This window comes from Onychomys torridus, chromosome 18 (genome assembly GCF_903995425.1).
Source record: "Onychomys torridus chromosome 18, mOncTor1.1, whole genome shotgun sequence".
Lineage (NCBI taxonomy): Eukaryota > Metazoa > Chordata > Mammalia > Rodentia > Cricetidae > Onychomys > Onychomys torridus.
This window is the reverse complement of record NC_050460.1, coordinates 58,909,596-58,921,654: the sequence shown is the minus strand read 5'-3', so window position 1 is coordinate 58,921,654 and position 12,059 is coordinate 58,909,596. Positions and strand designations below refer to the sequence as shown.

The window sequence follows — 12,059 nt, the reverse complement described above, 5'->3', positions numbered from 1 at the left end:
GTCACTGCCGCGCTTCAGTGGCTCTTCTCAGAGGACGATCCTCCTCCGAGGCTCCCTGCCCAGGTCCCAGCTTCTTCAGAATCTCTAGGGTTCTTGGTCCTTACCCGCCCTCCGCCCCCGACCTGTCCACTCAGCTCCCATCTGGGGCCCCGGCTCTCTCGGGTCTCCCCCGTGCGGGTTCTAGAATCCCGCCCCCGTCGATCTTCTCAGTGCGTGACCGAGGCTCCCTTCCCCTTCGAGTCTCCCTAGCGACCCAAGATCTGTTTGGGGTTCTAACCGCTAACCCTCGCGGTTCCTGCCGTGGGTAAGCTGGGACACCGGTTCCGCCCCGCCCCCGCCCCGCCCCCGCCCCGTCCCCGCCCCGTCCCCGCCCCCGCCCCGCCCCACACCCCCAGGCACCGGCGCGCGCACGTCGGCGTCGGGCGCTGACTCCACCCCTGCATGCGCGCGCGCGCGCGGCTGCGGCGGCTGGGGCGGGGCGAGCAGAGGGGGCGGAGCCGCCGGCGCTGAAGCTGAGGCAGAGGCTGAGGCAGCGGCTGAGGCTGAGGTGGCTGAGGCTGAAGGCGGCGGCGACGGGGGGCTCCTGGCCGGGGCCGCGGGGCCAGCGGAGCCCGCCGCTGCGCCGAGAGCCGGACGCCGGCAGCCCGCGGGCGCAGCGTGACCTGAGGGTAAGGCGGCGGGGACGCGGGCGGCCGCGTTTATGTAAGCGCGGGGCAGGTGGCTGAGGCCGCGCAGCGCCGGCGGGTGCGGACCTGACCACCGACCCCAGACCCTATAGACCCCGGCCCCGGGGTCCCCGCGGCGGGCTGCGGGGTTGCTGGCGCATCCCGGGCGGTGCGGGGAGGGCGGGCCGCGTCCTCTCGGATGCGCTGCGCTGCGCTGCGGGAGGAGGCTGCGCCCAAGACGGCTTGTCCGCTCCTGGAGGCGCCGCGTCCGCGTGGGATGCGCTGCGCCGCGGTGAGCCGAGAGTGCGCCTCCCGGACAGGAGGCTGTGCCCGCGGAGGGGACCCTCTACTCCAGGGAGGGGACCTGTGCCCATCCGAGAGGAGGCTGCGCCCGCGGAGGTGAACCATGTGCCCAGCGGAGGGGACCTGAGCTCCGGGGAGGGGATCCTGTACTCCGGGAGGGGACGTTTGCCCAGCAGACGGGAGGCTGCGCCCGGGAATGGGGACCCTGTGCCCTGCAGGGGGAAAGCTGCGCCCGGGGATGGAGACCTTGCATCCTAGAGAGGGGACCTGTGCCCATGCAGAAGGGAGGAGACACCTTGTGTCACTCTGAAGCTTCGTCCGGGGATGGGGACCCTGTGTCCTGCAGAAGGGACCATGTGCTTGGCAGGGGAGAGGCTGCGTCCAGAGAGTGCATCCTGTGTCCTCTGGTCCAGAGGGGGACCTGTGCGGAGCAGAAGGGAGGCTGAACCCCTGGGGTGGGAACCCCGTGCTCCGAGGAGGGGAAGATGTACTAGGGGATGGGGAGTTGGTGCTATGCAGAAGGGACCATGTGCTTGGCAGAGGGGAGACTGTGCCGAGAGGAGGGGGACCGATTGCCCCACTGAGGTGAGAATGCGTCACAGGGAGGGAACCTTGTCACCTGCAGATGGTACTCTGTGCTCTGAGGAGGGAGACCCTAACCCTGTACCCACATAGGGGAGGCTGTGCCCTGTGGAGAGCACCTTGTGCCCTGCAAAGGAGACACTGCGCTCCCAGGGAGTGGACACCGTGACCCGGGTAAGGGAGGCTGCTTTTTGGTGGTCCGTGTCCTCCCGAGGGCTCAGAGCTCCACACAGGGCGCCGTGCGCCTGGGTGACGAAGTTTCCAGTGCCCCATTGCCTGGCGTCTGCTGCTGTGGGAGTCATCTGGGACATTAGGGGCTGGAGGTGAATTTTGACGCGCTGGCATAGGTAGTAGGAAAATCACTGTATGGTGACTGTGCTAGAGAAGGTGTCAGATGGGGCTGTGGACGCTAGATTGTAGTGGCACAGGAATTGCCTGTCGGCGACCAGAAATGTATTCCGTTCGGTATTTATGAGGGGAGTATCCGCACCGCTGTGTCTGTTTGGACGTTCATGTTTTCAGTTAGCGGGTTTGGGTTGTTACTTCTGATGAGGGCATCTTTTTCCTTCCTTTGAAAACCATTATTGCATTCCATTTGTGGAAGTATAATGAAAAGTGGCCTGATAGCAAACTTGCTTTTTCACTGTTAGATGCTGTAATTAAGATGACCAAACAGTAGTTTTTACTGAGAATAGAAATAATGTAATAATCCTCTTTGTACCTTTGAAAGGAAGCTGTGTCTTCCAAAACTGTCTTGAGAGCAGTTTCTAAGCTGTAAAAGCCAGCTGTTTCTTCCTTTCCCGGGGATGAAACTTCTTTACCCTTTTTGCTTGAGAGGGTTCCCTGGAGAGAAAAACAGAAGAAAAAGGCAGAAGGTTGGTTGGTACAGCTCTTTTTGGAATGAGAGAATTAATGGTCCCTTGGTACAGGTTCCTCCAAGGGGCAGGTTCACAGCATGGGCACCCCACAACAGGCACTTGATAAATATTGGATGAGACACACTGGGCTGGGTGCTGTGATCCCACAGTGGTGGAGAGGTGGAATTCACAGGCTTGGAAAGGAATGCATTCTCCATGCCTGTAAGATGTCAAGGGGTTTCAGAAACTGGGCACATTCAGTTACTTTTGCGTCAGCTGTGAAGCTCCGGCTGGAAGGATCCAAGGAGACCTTTCTGCAAGGACAATGGTGAAGAGAGAAATTAATGACGTATATCTTCCATGATGTGTTCATCCAATCATTGCTGGTAGGCCAAGGCAGGAAGATTAGCTACCAAGAAATAGCATCATCCAGAAAACACATCTTGGCTCATAGGCAAATCCACTTCTTTGTGAGTTTATATGCCACAAAGCGTTTAGACTGCTTTAGAATTTTTGGAATAAAAAAAAAATCATTTAAACCCATCTTGTCCTGTGAATGAACAGTTTCCAACTGGTCATGTGCTAGATCTTCTCTCTGGAGTCACAGTGCTGAACTCTGCAGGCATAGTACAAAAACCCACTGACAGTTTGCCTTATTAATCACTTTAATAGTATTAACATTTTGAGATAAAATTATAATATTTGCAAAAGTGTAAAACTTTACCTTTTAGGTTTAAAAACTTAAGTATACATATAATACATTCAGGAAGGCAAGCAATTCATGTGTACATAATATATCCAAAAGACACACAGAATAGGCTCAACCTCATTCTGCTCTGTACCCCACTGCTCAGGTATATAATAACTACATATTATATATGAAATTATACATACATAATTTTTAATATCTTTTTTTTTCTGGTACTGGGGAGTGAACCAAGAGCCTGGCACATGCGAGGCAAGTGTTTACCACTGAGGTATATCTCAGCCTTGAGAAATGGTCTCACTAAGTTTCCCAGGCTAGCCTTAAACTCATTCTCTGTGTAGCCCAGATAAGCCTCAGATTTTCAGTCCTCCTGTCTGTCTTAGGCTCCCCAGTATCTGGAATTATGGTCCTGTGTCAACTTTTGAAATAACAGTGTTCTAAAGTTTCCATTAACAGTGTAACAGCAGGATTCTTACTTATATACGGGCACAAGGAAGACCTGCTTATAATTTTTTAATCCCAAATTCCTTTATCAGTAAGTTGTATTTAAGAACTGGATTTTATTGCCTTGAGTGCTGTGACTAGCCATGTAAATATATAGGACCCGAGAATATTGTTTAAATAACTAGGAGGTTATCTAGAAGCGACCTTTGGAGACGGTCGTCAGTGAAGTTATACAAATGTTAGAGAAATGATTAAACTTAGTATGAAAGCTTGGAGAGGTTCAATTTTACTGGAAAACTTGATGGTTTTCTGTGTCACTTTCTAACACAAGAGTCTCCAAAGTCCACAGTTTGGTGTGAGGGAAATGGTTAGGCTTAACACCCTTTATTTAATATGTTTATAGTATATTAAGTAGGATAAATAACTAGCAACAATTTCACTTAAAAATTATCCACTAAATCAGTGGTTCTCAACCTTTCTAATCCTGCAACCCTCATATTGTAATGACCCCCCAATATAAAATTATTTTTGTTGCTACTTCATAACTGTAATTTTGCTATTGTTATGAATTGTAATGGAAATATATGATATGCAGGATATCTAATATGTGACCTCCTGTAAAAGGGTTGACCCCTGAAGGGGTTATGACCCACAGGTTGAGAACCATTGCGCTAGATTAATTAAGATTTCTTCCTTGGGGCTGGAGAAATGGTTCAGTGGTTAACAGCACTAACTGCTCTTCCAAGGGATTCAGGTTCAATTCCCAGCACCCACATGGCAGCTAACAACTGTCTATAACTCCAAGATCTGACACCCTCACACAGAAACATGCAGGAAAAGCCACCAATACACGTAAATAAATTAAAAAAAAAAAAAAAAAAAAGATTTCTTCCTAATCCCTTAGTGACTGACTATCTTTCTCAAGGAGTGGATGAAGAAGGTGCAGTAACCAGGCCAGCAGAGATCTTTACCTTGCCTTCCACTGCAGTTAGGATCATTAATATCAAGTTGTTGTTGCTTTCTTTTAAACAATTTGATAATACTGCCTGTTGTTCTTTCCAGTGTTTATCCTCATGTGGTGCTCTAGAAATATGTATGCCCGTGACTTTGGTGCTAGGCATGATGGGTTGAGCTCAGATGAAGTAGGAAGTGAATAAAAGTAGCTTGAAGGTGCCTGGGATTTATGTTGAAGAATGGAGTGGAAGCTGTTGGCTCTAGATCAGTGATTTTTTTAAACCCGATGCTGTTTCTTTCTTTCTTTTTTTTTTCTTTTCTTTTTTTAATTTATTTTTATTTTTATTTTTTGCCATTGCTGTTTCTTTCTCATCGGTGGTACCTGTGTTCCAGGTTACTGTCCAAGTGAACCTGATGAGGCTAGTTTTGCTCACCTGTTGTTCTCATTATGGGAACAGTGGAGTGGTAAACAAGACTAGCTCTAATGTCTGTGTACCCTGAAGGGCAAAGGAAGACGGGGTAGGGGGAAGGAGACAGAATAGGTGTCCAAGGAATGTGGGGATGTGTTTGGCCACAGCCTGATGCAGCCTTCCAGGCAGGGGGACTCTGGGGTAAAGGCCTTGACATGTGTTGTTAACATCAGGGAGCCACTGTGGTCAGAAAGGGAGGGAGAGTGGCAGGAAATGAGGCTGGAGAGGTGGGGAGAGCTGCTTCTTGCTGGAGTGTAGAGGCTGTGGTTAGGGATTTAAATTTTAATCCCAGAGTGATGGGAGGTCTTAGGACGGAAGGCCTGCCTGCTTTCCCCCTCCCCCTTTCCCTTTTAGAGAGTTTTGAACATGATAGGGAAGGACGTGATCTCGTTTATCTTTCAAAAGAATCATTCTGGCTTGTGGATTTTTAGGAGCTTGTCATGTGCCAGGCTGTTCCAGATACTTCGTGTATGTAGGCTCAACCAACTCACAGCCCAAAAGGTGAACATTATTACTGTTCAATGTTTTTATTCATTTATTTTATTTATGTGTGTGTGTGTGTGTGTGTGTGTGTGTGTGTGTACAATATAGAAATCAGAGGACAGCTTCTCAGGTTGTCAGTTCTGTGAGCAAGCACCTCTACCTGCTGCAGTTTTTCCAGCTTCTTGCTGTTATCCCTGTGTTATATAGATGGGGCTACCAAAGCAGGAAACTGTGAGGTGCTTGTTCAAGGTCACACGGTCAGCAGCACAGACAGATCCTCTATAGCATGTTGCATTCACACACACACACACACCCACTCCATTGCTGCAGGCAAGAGTGACAGTGGAGACCAGTGAGGAGGCCCTGGGTAGAAGCCCGACTGATCACCAGGTTCGGGCCCCAGCAAGAGGGAGAGGTGGGTTCACCACTGTGTAAAATGCTTTGTCTGTGAGGTGCACCATTGTTTTTTATATTCCTGACTGAGGAAGATGTGCCAGTGAGAGGATGGCAACACTTTCTTACCACTTCACATTCATTTATACTAATTGAAAGGACTGACTTTGAGCAAAGACCATTACAGTGCTTTTGTGCCTTCATAAAAAGATGCTGTTGTTTAGAGCTGAGTCTTCTGACTTTTAGCTTGGGGTAGTGCCATGTTGGTAGAGTAGGAGGCCTGGGGAGGTTGTGTGTTTAGGGTAGGGATTAGGACTTGAGATTTGGAAAATGAAGCCTAAGATCTTGCTCAGCAATCATACCACACACGAGCCTGGAGGTCAGTGTGCCACCACTTAACTATTTAATTTTTCTGTGCTTCGGTTTTTCATCCTTAGTTCAGGGAGAATAGAATTTGTATCTTGACCAGGCCTGGTTGTATATACCTTTAATCCCAACATGAAAGAGGCAGTTCAGGGCCAAACAAGACTACATAGTGAGATACTGTCTCAACAACAATAACAACAACAGAAAGAAAGGAAGGGAGGGAGGGAGGGAGGGAGGGAGGAAGGAAGGAAGGAAGGAAGGAAGGAAGGAAGGAAGGAAGGAAAGAGAAAGAAAACAACAGAAAGAGAGAGAAGAAAAAAAAAAAGAAAGCAACTGTTTCAAATGGTTGTTGAGTCAATATGCTGAGCTAATGAAGAAAGCCTGAAATAGTACCTGACTAGCAGTATTTAAGAGAGTTTGCTTAGCTTATTGTTTTTATGATTAGTCATCTGAATGAGACATTTGTGTAGAAATGGAAATTCAAGGACAGGCTCAGGAAAAGGTTGGGCCAGGTATGCAAATTTAGGTGTTTTTTTTTTAGTATAGCTGCTCTTTTGTATCATAGGCTGGACAGTGAATATGGATGCAAAAGAACAGAGGTAGGTCCAGGTAGGAACTCTTGGCAAGGGGTCCACAGGGGAGGGGACACTGGACTGTGCTATTGAAGTGGGGGCTACTGAAGAAGAAGGCAAGCAGGAAGGTCCAGTGGCCAGGAATCCAGTGATCAGGTAGGTACTTTTCAGTCTTAGGGGTCTGGGAAAATATTTCCTTGGATTTGATGAGAGACAAGCCATCAGTGACTTTGGTAGGGTTTTATAGCAGTTGGGGGGAGGGACATTGGGAGCATTAGATGTAGATGACTCTCCAAGGAAGTTCTGTTTAAAGGAGAGCAGACTGATGGAATTTAAAATGCAATGGTCTAGGCTCCTGTATATCTTGTTTTAGATGATGATGGTAGCATGTTCTTAACCTGATTGGAATGAACATTACAGGAAGCAAGTCCTTGAAAAAGTTCCAGGGGCTGAAGGAGAGAGGATGTTCAGTCTCAGCAGTGGGGCAGCTATTACATCTAGGCATCTTCAGTTCATTCAAAAGTATTTGGGGCCAGGCAGTGGTAGTGTATGCCTTTAATCCCAGAACTTGGGAGGCAGAGCCAGGCAGATCTCTGTGAGTTCGAGGCCAACCTGGTCTACAGAGCCAGATCCAGGACAGGCACCAAAACTACATAGAGAAACCCTGTCTTGAAACAAAACAAAACAAAACAAAACAAAAAAAGTATTTGGAAGACATGCTAGCCTGGATTAGGAGAATGGTATATGACTTAGAATACTGTTCTCACAAGCAAACATGCCCCGTGGGCTTTTTGTGGAGAGGTTTATATGAAATGGAATTTTTCTTTATTAAAAAGTTTCCTTGTCTTTAAAGTGTCCTCAGAGTAAGGAGAGCTAACATCCTTGTTTTCCAGATGTGTAGCCCTGGTGAGAGGACCTGACATCTGAAAGCTCTAAAAGAAGCACCTGCTTGCATTTGGAATGTCCCCTAACCCCAGAGGAAGGTGGCTTTGAAGGGTGCCAACATTTACATTGATGTTCATCCTGTTTAACACAATTCCCTTTAGGAGTTTGATGACATGCCTTGCTTGCATGAGCTTGACTTGTACTCTTTTGGCCGTTTGGCTACTTAATGGTATGAGGTTAGAAGTACCCTTATTTTCAGTGTGATGCTCAGAAGCTTTCCCCACACAGAGCAGAACTCACTGTTGTTACCCGAGAAGCAGGGACTTCCATGTTCAGGCAGGCTTTGCTAGGAACCTGCTTTATGTGTATGGCTGTGGAAGACGTCAGGGACAGGAAGGAGAGCTTACATTTCAGGGAAGGAGAGTAAGTAAGGCACAACAGATGTTGTCCTTTGAAGTTATTGTATCTGTGACTTGCTAGAAAGATGTGTGACTGCAGTCCACATGCAATATGAGTTTTGTCATTATTTGGAAAGCTGGAGGAGAGTGGGGCCATGAAGGGCAAGAGGACCTTTCCTGTGAAGGTATGATGAAAAGATAGTTGTGGAACACCTGCTTGGTAGAGCTGTAGAGAGAGTTATGTTGTCTAGTCACATACTGTTATCACTCAGTGGAAAGGACCATATCATTGTCTAGTTGGAGATTTGAAGGTGGGGCTGGAGGGACATGTAAGGATAGGTGGTGTAAGCAGTGCAGGTTTTTAAAGTAGGGTTAAAGCTTTCCCAAAATGCAGGGTCAGAGTTGTAGAGTTGGGGAAAGAGAGACTATAGGAAGCTTTTCTTGGTGGTGGGTATGGGATTGGGCTCAGGAAGAGGAGAGAGGAAGCAGAAAACACCAACTCAGACTCAGTTTTTCCTGCTATCCCCTCATGACATCACCCTCAGAGGGTGGTGAGATTTCACTGTGCAAGCAATCAGCTTTGCACTGGACATCGGCAGTGTCCTCTGATCCTGTCCAATTGGATACTGTCTGCCTGGAGCATGATAGATCCCTAGACTAAGGGCTCTGTCTTTAAGATGACCTCCACTTCAGGCCCAGGTTTTTGTCTTGACCTCTGGAACTTCTGCTTGACCAGTGACAAGTCAGGGTTCTCACAGCCCCTCTTCAGAGTGGCTCCCAGAAAGGAACCATTTTATTCACATTCACATTTTATTATAAAGGTTATTTGGAAGCACACAAACATATAACCTATGAAGAAGTTCCAAGTGTATTCTGGAAGGGTACTACACATAGAAGCTTTGACCCTGTGGCACTTTGTAGCATGTGGGTGAGTTCTTGTTCAGCTTCCCATGAGCTGCCACATGCTGAGCTGTCCAGAAGCTCCAACCATGTCTTGTAGCCACTGTCTCCTTTCTCTGGTGCCTATGCATGGCATAGGTCACTCTGATAGCCTGTGTGGGAGCTCAGCTGGGTTTGTCTGGTCAGCCTTCTTGGTCCTCCTCCACCCTTTAAAAATGTTTTTATTATTATTTTTTGAGATTTCATGTGTTTATTTATTTTTTGTTTCTTTGTTTTTGAGACAGGGTCTCACTATGTAGTTCGGCTGGCCTTGAACTCACAGAGATATACCTGCCTCAGCCTCCTGAGTGCTGGGATTAAAGGCATGCACCACATGCTAGTTAGGGTTACTATTGCTGTAATAAAACATCATGACTAAAAGTAACTTGAGGAGGAAAGGGTTTATTTATTTTACACTTCCATATCACTATTCATAATCAAAGGAAGTCAGGACAAGATCTCAAACAGGACAGGAGCTGATGAAGAGGCCATGGAGGGGTGCTGCTTACTGGCCTGTTCCCTATGGCTTGCTCAGCCTGCTTTTTTTTATAGAACCCAGGACCACCAGTCTAGGGCTTTCATGACCTGCAATGGCCTGGGCCCTCTCCCATCAATCACTCATTAAGAAAATGCCCTACTGGCTTTCCTACATCCAGATCTTCTGGAGGCGTTTCTCAGGTGAGGCTACTTCCTTTCTGATGACTCTAGTCTGTGTCAAGTTGACATAAAGCTAGCTAGCCAGCACAACCATCATGCCTGCCTCATATATATTTTGATCATATCCACCCCAACTCTTCCGTCTGGCTTCTTCCAGATACTCCCTATCTCCCTATCCAAAACCCTTCAAACATCTTGCCTACCCCCATTAAATAATCTACTGAGTTCAATTTGTGCTGATCATATTTTGGTAGGTATGGGGCTATTCACTGGAGTGTGGTTGACCTACTAGGGCCACCCTTAAGAAAACAAACTTGTCTTTTCCTGCCCCAGAAGCCATTAACTATCAATGGTTTCTCAGGAAATTCTCATTCCCTCTATGTTTTAAATTTGTTTTATTTATCTTTATGATTAGTATTTGTGTGTGTGCGCGCGCGCGCGCCTCTGAATGCCACGCACATCGGTAGAGATGAGGATGAATTTGGGAGCTGGTTATCTCATTTCATCATGGGTTCTCTGTATTGAACTCAGGTCATCAAGGTTGTGTGGCAAGTGCCTTCACCCTTTGAGCCCTCTCACTAGGCATTTCTTGACTTTGTGTAGCATTCTCTATTCTATTCTGAGATGGGTCTTATTTGTTGTCAGCCATGGTAGGTCAGGGAACTGTTAGGGAAACTCTTGCAACTCTGAGTGGTGATACTGAGGACCAGAAGAGTCTTCAAGGACGGACATTTTATATCAGATTACCCACTAGTATATGTTGTGTAGTATTTGTTTGTACTTGCTTAGTCTTTGAGATACATCACACGTTGTCTGTAAGTCACAGACTTTCTAAGTTTTAAATTGGTAGAACAAGTATGCTCACTTGCGCTTGGGTCAGTTAGTCCTTACAGCTGTCCCTTGTGGGAGATCCCATGGCTGATATTTTTCAGATCAATCATGAAACTTAGGTAGAAAGGGTCGGTGACTTCTTGGGAGAGTTGGATATTATTTAGCTAACAATTACTAAGCTCTTACTGTGTCATGCATGGTTAATCTTGTTTGATCCTCATGCTGATCTTGAGAGGACACTGTTACGTGGGATGGCCACCACCCTTTTCATTGCTGGGAACTTGCTCTTAGGGCTTACCTGAGTGGCTGCCTGCCCAATCTCCCTTTTTCCACTATGTGTCCTTTCCGTTTGTTCTTGACTAGCAGCCAAGTATGAGCGCTTAATATAAGGCACATCATGTCACTCTCCTGCTTGAAACCCTGCACCTGTTCCATCTCAGGTGCTCCCAGCAGTCCCTTCTGTCTCCTACCTCCAGTCTGCCCTTAGTCTCTAGCCAATCCTTACATAGTTTTGCACACATTCATATGTATATATCCCCTCCTTTCATCCATACACAACTACCTGGCAGGAACGGAAGCCCCTGGAAGGCAGGACTGTTGCTCTCTATGTCCTGAGGCCCAGAACAGTGGCTGTCAGATGGCAGGTACTTTTAAATCCTTGCTGAATGAGAGAGTGACTTTTTCTTATTCTTTCTGTAGGTGGTAAGTGATAGAGCCTGAATTGAGGAAGTTGTCTGCCTCTGCAAACGTATGCTTTTCTGCCTTACACACTGCCCCCCACACCCTACTGTACTTGCTGAATCAGTCATGTATTTATGCCCATATGTCTGTGTTATCTCCAGACTTCCTTGCTTTTCTTTGTAGAATAGAAACATTTACAAAACATTCAAAATTGTTATAAAATCACAAAGTACAATATAGTAAATTAATCTGTTGAAAACAGGGTGCTCACATCCTGAAAAAAAAAAAAGCTGTGCCTCAACATCATCATCTTACACTCTTGGGCGGCATGTGGTTGAAATGCATTCCCTTAAGTGATAACAGCATTTGAAAGTCGGATGCTCTGGGAGGTTTCAGAAAAAAGCAGCCAGACAGAATGAAAAATCTATGTGATTCAACTGTGGAGGCTTACAGGAATTAAAATTAGAGAAAGTGTAGCTTATCAGCTGCTTGGTTGAGAACCAAGCAGGAGAGTGCTCCAGAATTTAGGGACTTGTCAGGAGTAATCCCAGCTTGGTTCTGAATCTGCCCCAGCTTCCTTGAATGTGACATGAAGGTGCTAAAGTGGTGGCTTCTAAGGTTCATTGGTTGTCCAGCAACTATTGATTGCAGAATTCCTGTGCAGGTGTAGTTAATAGTACATACCATGCCCCTCATGTCCTGGCTGCTAAGGTCCATACAAGGCTCACACTTGGTACACAGCAATCCCTTGGGTCAATGACTGTTGAGAGGGTGTGGTAAGGGAAGAGGGGTTTGAAGAGTTGAACAGGTTTGGGGCAGGATTGAAGGAGGTGAAATAAGGGACTCTGGTTTTGTGAGGAAACGCAAGACTTC

The 12,059-nt window shown here is 47.1% G+C and overlaps 2 protein-coding genes across 4 annotated transcripts in view; one reads left to right on the top strand and one right to left on the bottom strand.

Moving 5' to 3' along the window:
• Nucleotides 1-279: 279 nt before the first annotated feature.
• LOC118569425 (protein transport protein sec31-like) lies at nt 280-1,852 on the bottom strand. Its single transcript, XM_036167170.1, has 3 exons — nt 1,636-1,852; nt 1,274-1,389; nt 280-1,011 (listed from the first exon to the last, which is right to left on the bottom strand). Exons 1-3 carry the CDS (start codon nt 1,850-1,852, stop codon nt 280-282), a joined length of 1,065 nt encoding a protein of 354 aa, XP_036023063.1.
• Nucleotides 476-12,059, top strand: part of Adarb1 (adenosine deaminase RNA specific B1) — a 126,637-nt gene continuing 115,053 nt past the window's right edge. For all 3 annotated transcript variants that reach the window (XM_036167138.1, XM_036167137.1, XM_036167135.1), the window contains exon 1: nt 476-668. The gene's annotated coding sequence lies outside the window, so the exon portion shown is untranslated. The remainder of the gene's footprint in view (nt 669-12,059) is intronic.